The sequence below is a fragment of the Apus apus genome, chromosome 7, assembly GCF_020740795.1.
Source record: "Apus apus isolate bApuApu2 chromosome 7, bApuApu2.pri.cur, whole genome shotgun sequence".
In the NCBI taxonomy this organism is placed as follows: Eukaryota; Metazoa; Chordata; class Aves; order Apodiformes; family Apodidae; genus Apus; species Apus apus.
This window is the reverse complement of record NC_067288.1, coordinates 19,356,706-19,376,710: the sequence shown is the minus strand read 5'-3', so window position 1 is coordinate 19,376,710 and position 20,005 is coordinate 19,356,706. Positions and strand designations below refer to the sequence as shown.

The 20,005-nt window shown below is 35.1% G+C and overlaps 1 protein-coding gene across 3 annotated transcripts in view; it reads left to right on the top strand.

Moving 5' to 3' along the window:
* MIGA1 (mitoguardin 1) overlaps nucleotides 1-18,482 on the top strand; it is a 28,682-nt gene extending 10,200 nt beyond the window's left edge. For 2 of the 3 annotated variants that reach the window (XM_051625163.1, XM_051625164.1), the window contains exons 8-16: nucleotides 8,903-9,003; nucleotides 12,117-12,235; nucleotides 12,412-12,484; nucleotides 12,810-12,896; nucleotides 13,020-13,118; nucleotides 13,453-13,587; nucleotides 14,686-14,739; nucleotides 16,305-16,421; nucleotides 16,760-18,482. In XM_051625163.1, the coding sequence (XP_051481123.1) occupies nucleotides 8,903-9,003; nucleotides 12,117-12,235; nucleotides 12,412-12,484; nucleotides 12,810-12,896; nucleotides 13,020-13,118; nucleotides 13,453-13,587; nucleotides 14,686-14,739; nucleotides 16,305-16,421; nucleotides 16,760-16,978 (1,004 nt within the window). In that variant the 3' untranslated portion in view covers nucleotides 16,979-18,482. The remainder of the gene's footprint in view (nucleotides 1-8,902; nucleotides 9,004-12,116; nucleotides 12,236-12,411; nucleotides 12,485-12,809; nucleotides 12,897-13,019; nucleotides 13,119-13,452; nucleotides 13,588-14,685; nucleotides 14,740-16,304; nucleotides 16,422-16,759) is intronic. The other variant, XM_051625165.1, reaches the window with a different exon arrangement.
* Nucleotides 18,483-20,005: the final 1,523 nt, after the last annotated feature.

The window sequence follows — 20,005 nt, the reverse complement described above, 5'->3', positions numbered from 1 at the left end:
AAAATTAATTAGCAGAAAACACCTAAGCACAGAATGTTGAATAGTAGGGTAGGATTGGTAGTTGAAAGTTCAACTTTAAACTATAAACAAAAATTATTTCTTTAAATGTTGTGTCTATGAGAAGATTATCATTTTTGGCTTTCTCAGGGATACTCTTCACTTTGGCAATATTGTACTAAAAACACTATAAACAGCTTTGTGTGGACCTGCAGTTAAGTTACTGGTACTGAAAAAGATTAGTATTTGATAATCTGTATCTTTTTGTCGGTATTTGATAACCTGGATTGTATGTTTGTGTTTATCTTAAAAGCTGAAGCTTAGATGCCCTTTCATTGCATAGCAAAACAGATTGGCTGAAGTCTTTTCAGCAGTGGTTCAAGATACTCTCAATTGTACTTTGTCCACAACAAAACTCCTGTTTAAGCCCTTGTTTCTCTCACTTCTTGACTCCTGCCATGTTCTCATGTCTTGCCTTGTCCATTTAAAACTTGCTTCTCTCACATGGGTTTAATTGTTGTTTATAAAAATAAATTTTGCTCATTTTTCTGATCAGTTTATTCCTTTCCCTTAAGCTCTCTCCTTCAGGAGCTTCTCTTAAAATTAATTAAAAGCTATTCCTTCTCTTAGGTCTAAAGGCTGCTCATAATTGAGCCACAATCCACCTAATTGATTTAATTTCCCAAACTTTGTTCAGTTAGCTGTGCTTGTGCTTCCTTGCTCAGTCCTGCCACAAAATCCATCTGCTGTTTCTCAACTGTTTCTTCTTGTTCTTCACAACATGTGAGCAGCTGCAGTTGTCTCCTTCCCCAGATCTCTTCTTAGCACAAACTTTCTGGTTTCACGTACTTACCTGGGAAAACTAGTTACTTTCTCCCTCTTTTTCCTTTCTTCTTTGCCCATCAATTTAAAATCTATTACAGAAAGGGGAAAATATAACTAAGAACATTTGTATGGCAGTTTATGCAGTTAGGGCCCCACAATACTACTCAAAGAAGACTAGTTAATGCATCCTGTATATCTGTGTGTTTAGCACTTACCCCACAACAGGAAACACACATGACTAATACTATTAAAAAAAATATTTTTTGAGTGTTTTCCTTTCTTTTTTTAATGTTCTTGTGCTTAGTTTTAGGCAATAGCTTCTCCATTTTTTTAAACTCTATTTAAAAGTACACATGCTTACCTTCTTTTTGTGCAAAGATAATTTATGGTATTCCCCACACATCAGGGCTTAATTTTGTAACCCCTTGCCTTCATTTTGAACAGTTTAGAAAAGTGATGTATGGAATAAGTGGAAACAAAGGCAGGAAATTGCTTTTTTTTTCCCCTATCTCACATGTTCTTGTGGTATATTCTTAACAAGTTACAGTTTACAAATTCTTTTTCTTACTAAAAGGGGTGTATATACATTTAACTTCTATGTGTTTATATACATTGGGAGTATAAAAGTTCCAGAGGCAGGAAAAGTCATACCAGATAGATAGCAAGTAGTGAGGGTGGGATAAGTGTTTATTTATCTGGCTGGAGTACTGCAGTGTGAGGTTATATAAACTGATGATCAAGAACATGCTTTGGTCTATAGGGCTAGTTCCTGTTTTATAAATTCTACTAAAACAATTTATTCTTGCATTGAAGTCTAATTTTAAGAGAGGCTTGTCTAAAACAGTCTTGAGCAAAGTGAATGAGTGAGAGCCAGAATGGGGTGGAGGAGCAGTAACAGTGATAGTTCAGAGTTTGAAAAGACTTCAAAGGTAATCAGCTCTCTTAGCTTGGTAGCTTAATTTTGAAAGTGCAGAAACAACATTTGGAGCTTTTCTGATGGCTTTTGAGCACAATATCAAAATGGAATATTGACAGAATTGTAGAAGATCAGCAGTTGTAGCTCTCTGCACTGTAATTCCTTTATTAACTTGGTAGTTCAGTTGGGAATAAAATAGATAAACTTCTGTCTGCAATTTATTTTCATGGAATGAAAATGAAAGCATTGTGTTTGCGTGCACACATGCAAAACTAACGACTTTTCTTAACTGATGTGTCTACCAGGTTTAAATCCTGCTGCCATTTAAGTCAAAGGCTCTTACCCATCAGCCTGACATAAATGGTTGTAGCATATCCACAGAGCACAGTCCTACACAATTACTGTTTACTGGGCTTCTTATTTAGCACTAGCCATGCCCCACTGTTATAGTAATAGAAATTTATTTACTAGGCATATGGTTTGTGGGGTTTTTTTTTGTTGTTTACCCTACAGCTGGGAGACTCAAGTAGCTTGTGTAAGCATTTAATTCCTTTTTATCTTACCATTTTATTAAACTTTTGTTTCAGCTTACAATATTTTGAAGTTGAAACTATATCTGGGAGTAAATCTATTTTTGTGGGAAATTATAGCAAAGTGTTCTATATATAGTAACAACAGAAGGAGTAAAATTTATTATTTACATGTGGTGTTCATCTCATGTATTTATGCAGTTGGTTACTAAAACTTACAAAAATTGACTGCATTGATGTGTTCTAGTTCCCTTTTGATGGCTCAAGCTAAATTTCTTTTTTTAATAAATTCATGTCAGTTTTCTAATTCTTTGTGGGATATCTGGTCTGTGCACTGTGTCCCACCTTACCTAATACTCCTGTTTGTAGCAAAGTGCTGTGGTGTAGCTGATTCATGAGCACATGTCGATCACACCAGGCTTTATTCTATCTACTGCTATTTAAAGCTGCCCTTGTTCTACATGCAGATAGGCTGCAAATATTTAAAGGTAAACGTATACATTTTTCCAGATAGCCTAAATTTTGTATATTCTTTATTATTCAAGCTTTGCTTTGTTTTACTGATAACTAGTATATTGACTGGATAGTAGCTTTGACTACAACTGTTTGAGTAACTGCTAAGCCATCTTCCAGGGTTGGGTTGCAGTAATAATTTCTTACATTATAACTCAAGTGTTAATGTGTTGTTACTAATGCATTTAGCAACCTTATACCGTTGTTATTTTTTTTTTTAATGTAAGTTTGTTAACTGGTGTTGTTTAGTAAACTAAAGGTCCAGAGGATGAACTTTTCACTCAGTTCAACATTTTAAGGATTGTTATCTCATTCTTTCCGACTCTCTGGGGCAAGTGGAATGCAAGCAGGCCACAATCAGTAGGGCACTTAAGATATTCTTTAAGTCTTATTGTTTAAAGTTGAGCATGTGTCCTGCCAATTTAGATTCTTAAACTGGATGCTCTGTGCAGCTGGGTTTGCAGAAGCCAGTCACATTCCCAAGCAGCTTCCCTGGATTCTGCAGAATTCTGTATGACAGTTCTGCCCTGAAATTCAAGTGAACACTGGGATTATTATGCTGTCCCTGCAAAGTTTGCCTGTGTCAAATATGCCAGTCTCCATTCTGAACACAGAATCCAAATGTTAATCCAAATCAAATATATATCTTTTCATCTTTTGATGTTTATTTTACTGAGGATCACCAGTTATATAGCTGATTATGTCTTTCCATCCTTCTATTCATTCCAGGGATAGACAGGTATCAGTCTTTCTTTTCCAATACTTTCTTCATACATGAAAGCAGAATTACCAACTGCTAGAATGTTTTTCTTTTAATGGAAGAACAAATGAATACATGGTTCCTTTTTATCAGTCTGTCTCATTTGCTTTGAAATGTCAACATCCCTGAAGCATAATACACTGGCTAAAGAAAAACCTTTCCAGCAATCTTGTACTTAAAATCTTACTTTGAAGATGCAAGATTAATTTGAAGATGTTGGATGGTCCAATACCCTTGTGCTGTGTCCAGCAAAATAGTCTGTATGCTAGCACACTAAACTGTCTGCTCTTTCTTTTTTTATATGTAACAAATTAGGAAACTTTATAAAGCAACAAGTTTCAGGAGCTGAGCAACAGCTGCTGGTTATTCTTGTCCTTTTCATCACTAAGTGTGTGCTGCTATCTGCTGTTCTATCAAGAGGTGCATGGCAGGAAAGCCAAGAAAGTGGTAGTGAACTGCCTTGGAAAGAAGCCAGGAATACTGCCAGTAATGCACTTGTGTAAACATCTTGTTTTAAGTATCCACTGATTTCAATAGATTTACACAGATGTAGTAGAACTGAGGCCAAAGGACTAAGTTCACTTACTTTTGAGTCTCCTCTCTCAATTCTAAGGAGACTTTTCTACCTAACCTGCTTATGGAGGCCTCTGGAGTAGAAAAGGAAAAATAGAAAAGGTATTAAAAGAAAAGGTATTAGAAAAGGTATAGAAAAGTATAGAAAAGTATAGAAAGGTATAGAAAGGTATAGAAAAGGTATTAAAGGAGCTAATTCTAGATTTGTAAACTTCAAAATTAACCCTAACCCCTCTGCTGTAAAAACAACATTGCATTTTGAATCTAAGGAGTTAATGTACTATCACACTGGATGTGGTTGAACAGACCATTCCATTGTCGCTAGAAAGTGTCTGTACAAAAATAGTGGTAGGTTGTGCTTGTTTTTAGGATGTGAAGAACTAAGAAAAGGCCGTGACGTTTGATTCTGATGACTAAGGTATCTGGCAGTCTTCAGTGCTGTAGTATAAATCCCCAGTGGACAGCCAACACTTTAAAATAAGCAGCACTGGAATTCAAACTAGACTTCGCTGTTTGCACAAAAACAGAAGATTATTCTCTGCATGAAAACTACTGAGCTATTTGTTGGGGTTTTAATTTGAAGGCACAGCAGTTAGCTTAATCAAAGCTTACACCTTGAAAATGGTCTGTGACTATCAGCAGGAAAGTAAAAATGCAAGTACTAAGTACTCAGTTCCATCCCATGCTGTTTCCCCCCATTGTTCCTTTCCATTAGACCACTGCTTTGGTTCCTGGGTTCCTAGTCAAATGCTGGTGAGCAGAAGCTGTGTGTTCACAACAGGGGCCTGCTAGAGGTGTGAGCACATACCAACAGCCAGACTGGATGATCATAGGCCACTGGAGTGTTGTTTTGTAGGTTTGGTGGGGCTGGGAGGAGTTTTGTTTTCTGTTTTTTTAAAGGAATCTGTCTCTTCAGTTTGCATCAGAACAGTCCCAGCAAAAAACTGAGACATGTTTTAACTCATGATACATGCAGATATACTGGTAGAGGACAAAATGTGGTTAGATATTTTAAAAAGACACTGGCCTGAAAGCACTTCCTCACAGAAACGGTGATTAGACATTGGAATGGACTTACCAGGGAAGTGGTGGAGGCACCGTCCCTGGTTGTCTTCAAGGAAAGGCTGGATGTGGCACTTAGTGCCTTGGTCTAGCTGGTGTGGTGGTGTTAGGTCATAGGCTGGACTTGATGATCTTAAAGGTCTTTTCCAGCCTTGGTGATTCTGTGAAATATTTTTAGGCTGAAGTCAATAACAGCTTTGTTTATATACATGAGCTGAGATGCCTCTAGCTATAGGCACTTTCTTGAACCCAGGTGTTTCTGTTATCGGTGAATATAAACACATAATTTAACTGATAAATCCAGAATGGTCTGTGTGGGCACCCTGCTCCATTCTTGGCTTGCCTTTTCTAACCTGTTGCTATACAATCCAGTCATCAGGAGGTGCCATCTGAAGGCTGGGATTTTTTTTATAAATATGACAAAGTAAAATTCACTGCTTTCTAGGTGCATTCTGTAAGAATTCATGTAATACGTTAGTAGCTACTTGGTAGGACTTACGATTTTAATTAATATTCAGTCAAAACTCTCAGAGTTATGACTATAAGCATAAACAGAGTTGCTTTTGGATGCTTCAGCAACAATGGTGACAAGCCACTGTGCCACTTCTGACTAGCTAGAAGACCATGACATGTTGTCTTGAAACTGAATTAGGTAGTAATTCATGCTCTGAACTTCATTATTGTAATTCTTTTGTCCAGGCATGAAGCCATACACCCAAGGAGCCTGTCCAACACACAACACAGTGGCTGCCTGTGTGGTAGCCTGGCAGAATACTGGGACCCTGCTGCTTTTGGGGTACCCTGACTTTTTGTAAGTGGATTCCTTTGCAAGGTTTTCTCCTCTTTGAGGTCTGTCAAAGCTCTCCTTTTTCATCCTGCTTTCCTGCACGTGATGTGTAACTGTACTGATGTTCCACTGAAGTGGAGGGACTGGGGAGAATAGAAAACCATGACTTTAACAGTGGTATTCAGAACTAAATTCCTTAACTCCCAGGGAGTTCTTTGCCAGTGGATAAGTGCTTTCCTTTTTTAACTGCTGCACGTAAGTGTCAAACTCGATTTGCGAACTCATGCCACCTTTCATTCAAGGTTGAGGAAAGATAACATTGTTTTAAAATTCTGAAAGCTGTTTATATATCTATGGCAAATACTTCCCAATTGAATGCTAAAAAGTTATTTTTTGTGCAGTTTCATTTCTAAGGTGAGATTTTGCTCTGACAGTTTAGAGGGTTGGTTTTGTGGTCTGTCATACCACATGAACCTACCAGAGCAAAGACAAATAAGTATTCTGGATTAGTACTCTGTGAATAGATGTGAAACTAGGTTTGCTTTGTTGGGGGTTTTTTAGCCTGCTTAATTTCAAATAAATAGTTGTTTGCAAAATAGTATAAAGCTAGGATGTATTTCACAAGCTTCAGCAATACTCCATACTCTTAGCATTTTTTAAGATGTGTACATTTTAAGATGCTAGAACCAAGAGTCTCTTGATGGCAATTACTGTCATCAGTATCGTGTCTGAAACTACTTCATCCTCTTCACAAATATAAATTAATCCAAAATAACTCCCTAGCTTCTCAAATAAGTAAAATATATTTGAAACTCACATACTCGGTAGTGTTCCTTTCCTGAAGGTATTAGAGTACATAAGAACTGGGGATTAGGGATGACTCTGTCAGCAGTTGCAGCCCCTGGTGGGTGGGTTCCTCTTGCAGCTGTTCATTCCAGGAGTTTCATTGTGCTGCTCTTTTTTTTTTTTTTTTTTTCTTCATTTTCTTGTGTCTAAGAATGTTCTCCTGGTACTTGCATGGTATATGACTTAATTTTCACCCTAACATTTTATACCAGTGTGGTCTCTGCACAGCGTGGGTATTGATAAGCACCTGCTAGGCTAAGAGTATTTTAGGATATGAGGGTGATGGTGGCCCCTGCTTTACTCTGATAGTTTGTAATTTGCTTTGCTTCTTGTAGTTTGTAATATGCATTGCTGTTTATTTATCATGAACTGTTGCATGTTGCCTACATACTGGGAGGATCAGGAAAATAATATTTATTTGAATTGCACTTGAGCAAGGTGCTATAGGGCTTTTCTGACTGTGAGATGTAGCAACTTCTGTTTTGATTACAAGTTTAGTATGGAAAACAACTTAGCCAAAAGGAGAGGATGGTTGGAAAAATGTATGACCAGGCTATACATCCCCGTATTACCCTATGCTTAACAGTATTGCAGTTTCACCAACTGCATAGGTGAAAAAGTGATATTAAAAAAGAGGGAGTTTAATGCAAATTACAAGCTAGAAGTAAGAAGGAAACATCATGTTACCCATTTGCTCTTACCAGATCTCAAGCGTTACAAACCACAGTTTGGTTTTCTGTTCCAGCTCTTCAAATTCCAGTATGTGACTGTTTCTCAGCTAACTTGGATACTGCTGAACTTTTCCTCTTGCTTTTGAGAGGTCAGAAAAAACCCAAACTGTTAAGAATTATCTGAAAAAGTTAGAGACTTTCATATGAATATTGGTGAAACTGTGATTACAAATTGGCATCTGCCTGACTCAATCTACTGAAATCTTTGTCCAAACATTTAATATTTTTTTCCCCTCAGTGAATAGTTTCAAAGACAGATATTTATTGTTATGTGCTGGTTTTGAGCTGTCATTCCAAATCCGTAACTAATAAAACCATAACAACCACCAAAATAACAGTTTAAGTTTTGTGGATTTGTAGCATTTCAATTGATGAGTAAACCATTCCCGTGTATTGGCATTTGGCCCCTTTGCTGTGGAACAGTGTTTTTTATGAAGTGTTACTGTAGCAACAGATCTGGATGACATTGGTTGCTGGTGGCTGTTGGAAATAAAACAGACTTCTAGCAACACGTGTAATGTCTGAAGGTAAAGTAACCCAAAATACATGCCTCTTCTGAGAATGTAGTATGGGGCACATCAAGCCAAACTGACATACTGATTTAATCCTTCTGTGAAAGTGTTTCCTTATGGTGAAATCAAAATCATGTATGCTGGTAATATGTGCAATAGTTGAAATCTGAGACCAAAATAAAGGAAAACTGAGAGAAAGTTTATTGCAGATGACTTTAAGCATAAAATACCAGTTATTTTAAAGGCATTAAGAATTCTATTATGGTTGGAAATGGTTTTGTTATTTCAATGGAAAAGTTTGTTGGTGAAAGAGGATACAGAGAAGATTAAAAACTTCACTTGCTCTCCTGAAGAACCAGCAAGTGAAAAAGCGTATGAGAAATAGAAGAGGAAACTAGTTCAAGTGAAGCTGAAACATATTCTTTATTGATGTATTTTATTTAGAACAGTATTTCTTGGTTACTAAAACACCGAGCCTTTCTTATGTGACACAGCCAAATAAAAAACTTAACAGATTTAGATCCAATATAGCAAAATAATGGCTTTAGATAGGTAGATGTTCAGAAGTCTATCAAAGAAAAGGCAAAATCCATGGGGAAATATTTTTTTTCATCTCTCTCTTCATTGCAAATGATGTTTGTAAGTCCACTTTAAAGACAGAAAAATACACTGAACTTTATATATGGTAGTGGATCTCAGGAGAGTTTGCTCTCATAGTACAATGTTGTGCCTTCCAAATGAGGTGATACATTGAAGTATACATGAAACACACTTTGGAGACTTCAGTGGAATTTTTGTATAGTCTAATAATCAAGGTTGTTTGATGTTTTTTGTTTTTTTGTTTCTTAAGATAAAAATACAGACATTACTGTAAAGGACAATCCGGATGATTTCTGCCTTCGGGATACATTAAGCATTGCATCAACAGACTCCTTTGTTTCCACAGCTGAGGTAAGACTCTTAAAGATTACTACTTTGAAGATTCATTAGTCTATTTGAACTGAACTGAAGAATCTTACTTTTTTGCTAATCATTGTAAGCAAAGTGTGTTTCTCTTATTGGGGGGGGGGAAAGAAGCTTTCCTTGCTTAGCTGTAACCAGCTTCCTAGCAGTTCAAGTCATGAAGCTGGAAGAATGTTTCCCCAAATTCTTCTAAAAATAAGTTCATTTTTTAAAATATATATTTTCATGAATGAAGAAGCAGAATCAATTGAGTCTATAGTGTTTATAGTCTTAAAAGATGTTGGGAAAGAGAAGAGTTAAACCCTGAAGTCTTTCATTCCACTAAAAGTATTGCTATTTCTTTTAAGAACTTGCATCTGATGTACCAGTAACCACCTTTCCAAATGTTACTGGTTGGGACTCTCTTCAATCTGTAATCCAAACCATCTACTCAAGCAGAAGAGTTACACCCTTCTCTCCTGCTTAGTAGCCAGTTGATTTAGCTGCTTTCTTCGTTCAAGCTCAATAATACCCATCACAGCAGCAATGCTGCTGTTTTATTTCATCTGCTAGCATGAGAGGAAGTAGGTTGTTGTTTTTTTAAAAAAACCAAAAAGCTAAATATAATCAAGGGCCTCATCCAACTCTCAGGTATCAGATTCTGTGCTAAACCACAAAAGCTATGATCAGGCATCCTCATGTGCTGAAGATGTTATCATCTCAGGCTTGCTGGCAGCACATGGAGATTACCTGAATTTAACTGTAGAAATCACGTGAGTGAGTCCTAATTCAGTCACAGTCAGTCAGTTTACTTAAATATCTGAAGGTGATTTGCCTGAAGTTCACTAGAGAAAACTAATATAATCCCTTTTACCACAGAAATTATAACCCCCAAAAGAGGGGCAGCTGTTTATGAAGTGCATATGTGTTCACAACCTATTTCTTCTCATGCTTTACAAATGAAATAAAGTAAATGCAATGTTTTATCGCTTCAGGAATAGCTGAATCAGGTAAGAAATAAATTAGTATACTTACTGATGTTCTGTTTTGGTCTTTATTTTGGAAAATATATATGTTCTGTTCCACACTTAATGCTTTCTTAACTGTAATGTAGAAAAACAAATTCTGGAGTAAAGATTTTTCATTTTTTCCTGTTTATACTGGTTCTAACTATTACACTAAACATGCATGTGTTTGTATATATGTTTGTGTGTGTCTGTGTGTACAATATATTCCTGTTTGTTAACCAGTTGGTTAAATTATTCCTTCCTATGTATTTTCACATATGTTTTCAATTAAAAGCTGTGGGGCTTTCTTTGTTTAATAAGAACATAAATTTTCAGGTGGGCTGTTTGAATTTGTGAATCCAAAACATAATTTGGTGCCATGATTAATATTGTGAAATTGGAATAAAATCTTAGGGTTTAATAGCTGTAAATGTTTTTTTTTAGGAAGTCAACTTATTCTACTCTGTTCTTCAAGCAAAACAACTGATGAACAAATTTGTATTTTTTAAATGGAAATACTTTCAAGCTAAATGAATTCTGAAAGTGCATATTGCCCATTTAAGTATAACATTTTGTTGACCTAAAACTTTTATTCCTTCACTTAATCTCTAGCTATCATCTTGTCACCTGAGTCTCAATGCATGAGTCTGTAGAGGAATATGGATTTATTTTTTTTTCTTTTTTCTTCCCCCAAACAAGTAAATTTAAAGTGGAATCCAACAGTTTTATGAGAGGAATCTTATGTACTTGCTTACAGTAAAAGGGTACTGGTATGAGTGATTCAAAACATCCCTGTTAAGTTCAAGCAAACACATATGGACTAACAATGTGTGACACTTGTCACAACACCAACTCTGTACTGAAATCTCTGTGATTTATTCACGTGCTTAAGTGTTTACATGGACAAAAATAAGTACTGGCACATGCTTTTATTGTTACATTTAGCAGGCAGGCCTACCTGACCAAACTGCTGTGGCTGTAATGGGTTTAACTCAAGCCTGCAGAAGATGCCCTGGAAGCATCTTGATGCTTGATGTCTTCATGAGGTCTTATGCCAGCACTTGCCTGTATGTCCTCAGTGATAGGAAAAACTTTTCAGCATATGTTTATTTTAAAATCTTAATGGATGTTTAACATAAAGTTACAGTTTAATCTATTTGGTGTTTTTAAAATCTTTCAAAGATATAGGTTAACTACATTTATATAGTTCAGTTACTGTGAGAATTGTTTTTTAAATGTTTCTGGGCTCTGTTTTTATAGCCTAGAAGCACAGGTTTGTTTTCCCCTCCCAGGATAAGTAATAAAAAAAGGGATTAAAAGAAAAAGTGAGAATTTATTATTCATTTTCTGGTCATTAACTAAACTGAAGGTTGGGTAATCCTCGGGGTTTTTTGGGATCATTAATTATATGATGTAATGTTTGTAGTGGAAATTTTAGCTAGCCATTGTTTATGATGCCTTGTAAAGAAGAGCTCTCTGTATTATTTATGTCCTTTGATTTCTTAGTCTGTTTTTTTTGTTTGTTTGTTGCTCCAAAAATGTCTGTGAGTTCACGTTAATTTATATGCTAACCACGGAATTAAAACTGCCAATAATGAAAACCCTTTAGGGAGCCTGTAGTAAAATGCTGAAAGCTCATGCTTCATCCAATGTACTTTGGTAAATAGCAGACATATTTACCAGTGAAATGAAACCAGAGGTGGGAGAATGTTACTATTTCCAGCTTTCTAAAGATTGACATGATGTAATAATTCTGTACTTTTGCCCTGACCATTTTTTTTTGACAGCTTTGAGATCCATTAGATCTAACTAGAGAAATTAACAACTTCACTATGCAAATGAAAAACAAAACTAAGCTTCATCCATTTTATTTGTTAAACTTTTGAATCTTGAAATCTGAAACTGTAGCTTTCAGATTTTAAAAGTTACACAGTAGTGTGGTGTTTCTCTTCTGTTTACTAGTTGAGTGTTGCCCCTTTGCTTTAAGCAGATGCGTCTTTCAGTAGAATATCAGGAAAACTTCTTTCATTTGTTTCATCTTGATAAAGATGATGTTAGCAAGCTCTGTAATGAACTTAAACATGTATTTTCCTTTTTTTTTTTTTTTTTTTTTAGCTTACAGAGCACAGAGAGATTCGGAGTACATATGGTCTAGATTCCCTTTGCCATTGTCCACTGTATGAGGAAGCTATGCACTTAGCAGAAGAAGGCAAAATCTATTCACGAGTGTTAAGGTACTGATTCCATAACTACTGTATTATTTCCAAGACAAGCAAGAATTAAATAATCCGTCTGTAACTTATTTTTAGAAGTTACTGGTACTAGGTATTTTTTCTAGGAATTAGACTTGGTTGAATTTTCTTGTGCTTCTTTTTTTAATGGTCTTTGAAACCTTTTCTGTTTTATATAGGACTGAAATGTTTGAATGTTTAGGAGACAGTGACTTCCTTGCTAAGCTTCATTGTATTCGACAAGCTTTTCAGGTAAATTTTCAGGAGTGAGTTGTGTGTCTTATTAAGCTTAAAGTACATGACATTGAAGCTATCAATGCACTACCTGTGCAAGCATTTTTATACCATATTCTGTAATTAAGTATTTTCTTGTTGCTTTTATGTTTCTTTTAATTCTAAAATGGGACATATTTGCAGGAGACCCAGTTTTATGATTAGCTTTGGAACCTAAGCACCAAAGTCTTATTAGGAACTTGCCTACTATACTAGCAGTTATAATTATGTTAGATTTGAAGTGTTTAAGGTCACCTAGTATAACCTGTGAATTAATGTTTATATTTTCTGAAACCTTTTCTAGATAATTCTTTCAGAAACAGCAAACAGAGTATTTCTTGCTGAAAGTGGAAGAAAAATTCTATCTGCATTAATTGTGAGGGCACGAAAGGTAAAAGTATTTTATAACTAATGTTTTATTGTTAATGTAACTTCTACCAGAATTTGCTTTCCATGTCTAAAATGGTAAATAAACCATTAAGTTTGCCTGATACCCATTCCTTTTACTTTACAGAATCCAAAGAAATTTGAAGATGTCTTTGATGAAATGATACATTTTTTGGAACAAACAGATCACTGGGATAATACTGAAATGGAACTTGCTGCTAGAGGAGTGAGTCTGAATTTCTGAAAAGTGCATTTACTCTTGATTGTGTAAATGGTAGCATCTAAAAATACATTTTTACAGTTCAGAATTTCTGGGAAAGGCAACTCTTGTTTACATTGCTGATTTAGAGAAATGGCATCCACCCCTGCAGTTTAGTACCAGAAAGCAAGTAATGTGTTTTTTTTCTTTAAACTTCTCATTTACTGAATAAGTAACTTTAATATTCTTGAAGAACAATTACAAATCTGGTTGTTAATACACAATTAGAGTATGGTTCATGCTGAATTCTACTGCTGAAAGAGAAACAAGGTTACTTAGATCTTGTTCTGATTTAATATAGGTGAAAAACCTGAATTTTTATGATGTTGTTCTGGACTTCATATTAATGGATTCATTTGAAGATTTAGAAAATCCACCAATATCTATACAGAATGTAGTAAATAACCGCTGGCTAAATTCCTCTTTTAAAGAAACAGTAAGTATTTATATGCAACATTCATAATTATTACTCTGTAATATGTTACAATAAGGAGATGGTATGATCAATATAATATTAGTGTGAGCATTCTGAGATAAAATTACTGTATATGCCAACACTGTTTTTCCTGCGATCTGTGCTTTACATTCTTAAAGCACCATGTAAACATGGGAATAAATCCAACAACTGCAGGATAAAGACTGTGTATATTGCCTTGGTAATAGCATAAAATTTGAAGCAAACAAACTACTGCGTCCTTTGCTATAAAGTCTAACTCAGCTTCCACTATAACTGAATATGTACCTGAAATATTTCTTGGAAAAAAAGAGATTGTATCACCACCTCTTTTGTAATAGCAGTTTTAAAGCTACAAGTCTGGACCCCAAGTATATAGAATGATTGAATGTATCGGAGAAAATACTTCAGCTTGTCCTGCAAAAATGAGTTTTCTCTGAGGAAGTATACAGGTTTTGTTTCATATACCAGGGGTTTAGCAGTAAGGCACAAAGTTGCAAGCAAACAAAAGTAAATTTATACAATAGAGGCAAGCAAATACTGATGGGAAAAAGCCTAGTGCTGATACTGATACATTGTATTTCACAGGTCCATATTTGGACAAAACTCTTTAGCTATATCTGAAGCTATTGCAAGAATGTTTTTGCTAAAATAAAAAAGGATTTTTCAATGTGTTCACATGCTACTTAATATCTAAAATAGTTACTTATATCTAAGCTTACACTTTGGTATGTAAGAGGCTGGCTCTCAGTTAAACACAGTGAATGTTGCTAACAGTTGCCACTGTACAATCAGTCCAGAATGCCAAATTAAATTTTAATTAAACTAAATTTGCAAAGTAAGATCTGAAAATAAAAAAATACGAACTAGATTAAAAATTTGTTATTTGTATCAGCTGATGCAGTTTCAGACTTTGTGTTATCACAAGACTGAAACAAGAAAATACAAATCCCTAAAATATAGAAATACATTATTGTGCAGATTACTACTTTTGAGAGGAGAGGTAATTTCTCTTATAATGTTCTGCTGGATTTTGGGGTTTGGATTTTTTTTTTTTATTATTTTTTTTTTAACCTTTAGGCTGTGGCTTCAAGCTGTTGGTCAGTACTGAAGCAGAAAAGACAGCAAATGAAGGTAAGTTGCCTGGCAAATTACATGGATCAAAGTTACTGATCGGCTCCTAAGAATCTGAACTTCTGTCCTGTACCTTTAGCAAAATAAATTACAGGTCAACCCTTAATCCTGTAGACGGGTTAGTTTAGACAAGAGGCTGCCAATTGTATAAGTTTAGCTCATGGGGCCCTAATATCTGTTTGTTAGCAAAAAGTCTTAGCTGAAAGATTTTCAGCCTAGTTTAGGTCCAGTCAGCAGTGGTGACTAATTTCTTTGACTTGCAGCCCCACACACATACCTCAGATCTTTGCAGACCAAGGAGTCAAATGTCCCCTCTCTGTAACAGCCAGCCCAAAAGCAGAGGTGATACTTGCTGCAGGACATCCATAGCCATGACCTGTGGTTTTGCATACCACAGGTGAGGAGTCTGCTCAAGTGATTGGCACTGACACCTTTCTCTGATTCCAAGAATAGCTATTTATGTGACTCCTAACTGCTAAAGACTCATTTCATTGTAAAAAAAAAAAAAACTTTAAAAAATTGCTTCCAATGGCAGTTGGTGTTTTGCAAAAGGTCTTCAGCTACCATTATGTCTTAAGACTTCAGATGTTACTTCCCTGTGTCAATATGGTTGGTAATTTTATAGAAATAGATCTTTTCTACACTGGTTTATGTAAAGGGATTATATCTCCAAAATAAATTTGATAGTAACCAATTATTTTAATCTGTGTTTCAATGCACAACTACCATACTCTGTAGTTGCCTTTGGTACTGAAGTGTCAATATTTGTAAGTCTGTAAATGTGTGAGCAACTTTACTCCTTGAAACTAGTTTAATCAGCATTACTGGAGTGATTCAAAAGTGGGTAACGTTAAGCAGCAGTCTTTGTAACACAGAGACCAAGTGTACCACAAGGAGTTTGATGAACTTAAGTTTACTTACCAACAGTTCTTTATTTTGTATTTTATGTTTTAAGATTAATTTCTATTTGTATTCTTTTATAAATTAACTGCTGATGTAAAATTATAAATCTGTGTTTATGAGTATGTAAAATAAACTGCACATTCATATATATATATATAAGCTTATACTATACTTATACTATGTTTTATAAGTGCATGTAGATTGTAAAAGTAACAACAGGAGGGACTTTCATGGGTATTTTGTTTTTCTTTAGACTTAAAGATGGATTCTTGTAAGGTGTCATTTTTTTACCTTCAAAACTGCCAATTTCTTACTTTTTTGCAGGTTTCAGCTATACATAGTGTATAGGGGCTCAAACAGGAATAACTCAATAAAATTATCTGCTCTGTGATATGGACATCAGAGTAGATTGTTCATGCTCTTTTGGGGCTTGTGCCTATTAATCTTAAATTATTTAAAATACAAAGTACAACTGAAGTAAAAATCTTTTCTTAAAAAAAATCATACTTGTTTGGTGGAGTTGGCCTATAGCTTTAAGGAGTTCAGGTTACCACAGCCCTAAAGCAGGGGATGTTTTAGGCTTTTCTGAGGACTTAATGTTATATAATAGAGGTTTATACTAAATTCACTGTATAACTTGTCTGCAATTTTTACATTCCTAGGTGCCTGATGGATTTTTTGCACATTTCTATGCTATATGTGAACATATCAGCCCTGTCTTGGCATGGGGCTTCTTGGGCCCTAGAAATTCCCTTTATGACCTCTGCTGCTTCTTCAAGGTTTGCAACTTTTTTTGTTTTGTTTTTTTTTTATTATTATTACCAGTTATCTTGATTTTAAAAGAAAGTCTTTGAGATTAAAATAAATTAGGATCTTATTTATAGGCACACGTCTGCATTTCCTTAAGATTGAGACTAACAGTAGGAAAGTATGAAAATAAATAATATTTTTTTTAAGCTTAGAACTGTTATGCAAAGTCTGTTTTAGTGCAATTTTATCTTAGCACCAAAAGAAAACATAATTTATGGTTTTAGGAAATACAGAAAAGAAATGGGTAGCGTTTCATACTTTTTTTCTTCTTGTAAGTGAAGACAAGCTTTTTCTTTTTCCCCGCTAGGATCAAGTGCTTTTCTTCCTCAAAGACATTTTTGATTTTGAAAAGGTGAGATACTCAACTATGGAGAGTTTGGCTGAAGATCTTTTGCAATTATTAATCCGACACACTGAACTCTTAATGGCCTATCTCGGAGCAGATTCACTAAGACATGTCAGTGCTTGTGTAAGTGGTCATGGGCATGTCGTGGCCAGTGGACTCTTAGAAGCCAAAGTGCAGTGAGCTTAAAATCCAAGACAAATGAAATGGAGTGCCCTTTGAGGTACTCCTTCCCACCTTTCTGTCTAACCCCGAAGCTACCGTTGCTGATACTGAGCAAGCATGTGAAAATGCATCGTGGCGCCAAGTGTGGAAAAGGACTCAGGGAGGTTAAATGTACATCTGTGAAAAGAACTGGTGAGCATATTATTGTATATACCTAAATTAAGTTTGCAGCTCAGCTGTCACTGTATTTATATTTGATGTATTCCAAAGCTTTTTTCTGTAATATTTGGGTAAAGTTTATTTATGAAATCCTGTACTTTTGCACAGATAATTTGTAAGTGAAGCTGATGGAGTTGTTTTCTTCAAATAGTACAAAATGTTCATTAGAATCTCTAAATCATTATGTGTCTAGATCCTACAAGGTGTTTGACTGGGGTATGTGCAGTCTCTGATTCACATGAGATGTGCAATAAAGTAATCACACTCACAAAATTGAACACGTTGACATTGCCCTGAAATTGTATTTGTGTGGGTGTAAGCAATCAGTTTGTAGTATGGTGTAACAGAGTGATGCAGGAAATGCAGGCACCATTTGGGCAGGAATGAATTCCAGTATGCATTTTTTACTTTATTTTCTTTTAAAATATCTAAACGTCATTAAGGTGTTTGAGAGCACTTTTATATTCAAAAAGCTATGCTAACTTCATCAATTAATTTTAAATTTTTCTGTTTTCTAAAACTGTTACTACATTACATGGTGGTGGTAAACAAACTAATACCATTCTCTGTTCATATGTAGCATTTCAAAATATATTTTTAAATCAGGATGTACAATGAGATTAATCATGACACAGAATCAAAAGCAGTGTTTAATAATTAAAAGCATTTCTGTCTTCCTCCCTTCCTTGTAGGAAGTCAGATGTCTATTTCAGAGGAAATTTAAGCAATTGTGGCCATCTATGTGCAATGAAAAACTGTGGCTCAGGATATGGAACCTTGAACTTTAGGTAGGAGCACAGTATGAGGGAACTTGCAGTGACATTTTTTCCCTGTGCTAGAGGTAATAAATAATGGTGATCTGTAATCTTTGAGTTTCTGTGAACTTAAGTGATGTTTTGTAGTTAGCTTGGGCTTTTAAACTACACTTGCATATGCTTTGCTACACAAAGCCAGCCGACAAGAATCCATCCTGTGTGAAGTAATAGAGAGTAAGTAATTACAGAGTAATTATAAATATTCAGATACTTGAGAAGCATGTTGTTAAAATCTAGCATATTGAAACAAACGTTGATTATAAACATTTCAACATTTCTTTCAAATATAACCCAAACTAGTGATATTTGGAAAGGAGGGCCTGTGTAATGTCATAGATTTTACTGAAGCCATTTTGCTCCTTTGTTGTACTCATTTGATAAATGTAAAATGATTAAAATGTGTCATATGATTTGTGTGAAATGCCAACTGATTATAGTTTATTTTTTAAAAAGTATACTTCTATGTGTAATAAAACAATAATTCCAAATGCTGCTGTTGGCCTACTTCCACCATTTAAGTTGCCAAACTTGGCACCATGCTCCATGCTATACTTTTTTCTCCACAAAGTAAGTCTTCTATACCAGAATGCGATGGTTTTTTACCCATCTCGCTTAGCTTGAATGTACTTTCATCCCCTGATCATAACTGTTCAAAAGTATCAGTATTTTGACAGCTTTTTCCCAGGTCTAGGAATGAATTTATTAGGCAGAACAGTGAAGGTGTCTCATTGGGTTTAGAATCAATAGGAATAGCCACATCAGATTATGAGTGGTTCCAGATAATGTGAAAGCCAGTTTTCTGTCCAAACTGAAAGGATTTTTTTTTTTAAGCAGAAGAATGAAAAAAGGTCTAATGAAATATTAATTAAATAATGAAATTATTGAAATATTTAGGTCATAATATTTAGAAAATGGGTAATAACCTGATAATATCTGGCTTAAACAAATGTATCCCTTTTAATCAGGAGCACTTCCATTGACTCATAGAGCTCTCAAAAGCCCTTAGAATCAGGTTGGAAACTGAACAGATGTATTTCCCATCCAAAATAAGAATCACAGTAGCTGGTTGCTGTACAATACCACTAACAAATACTTAATTCAGAAACAGGAAAGGAAGAAAGAAAGCGAGGGAGGAAGGGAAAAAAAGAGAGAGGAAGAAGGAAATGTACAGGTATGTGTAGGTGGGCTTTTCAACTCCTGTGGGTCTCTTTGGACCTTTTCCCAAAAAGCATTCACATATACTGTCCTTCCTAACTCCAGGGACAGATCTATATATTTAAATGGGAAATAGCTGCCTTCCTGTAACACTGAGCTGGAATCAGTTCTGTTATAGCCTAAGGTTTATACGCCTTAGCCAGAAGGTATATAAAGAGTATCTATTGATAACCAGCCATATAGATTAAGAATTTCTGAAGTCCACCATCGTTGAAAACACAAGTGCCAGAGGTGCACCCAAACAATGATGGTAAGATGCAATTCTACTTCAGTGAATTCATATTCAAAATGAGAATTTAGTTTATAATATCTACATTTCTAAACAGTTTTGAATGCCACTTTCCATGCTGGTAAGAATAAGCTAAATTTAAAAGCCATCCTCTTCTGCCATAACTGTACTCCCAAGAGCAGAAATGTTGAATGTGTAGGGATTATGTAAGAATAAAATATTTATATAATTTATAATCTAGTTGTAGTAATAATCCACTTTTAATGTGTTCTCAATTATTATTATGCTTCACTTTTCTAGTCTTTGGTTTCTGTCAAACTAAATATGTCAAATCGGTGTCAGAATAAGTGTATTTGTGAACTCTCTGTTCCCTAAATGAACTGCAGTTGTGTATGTGAAATAAAATAATTCAGTGAAACAACTGTATAACTTGAATTTGCTCCCAAAAATCCAACAAAACCCAACTATTAGCAAGTTTATTATATACATGAAAAAGACAGGGAATGGGAACAGCTTTAGAGCTGCCCAGTTTAAACTGATTTTGTCAACCTGTTTAATCTTGCTTCT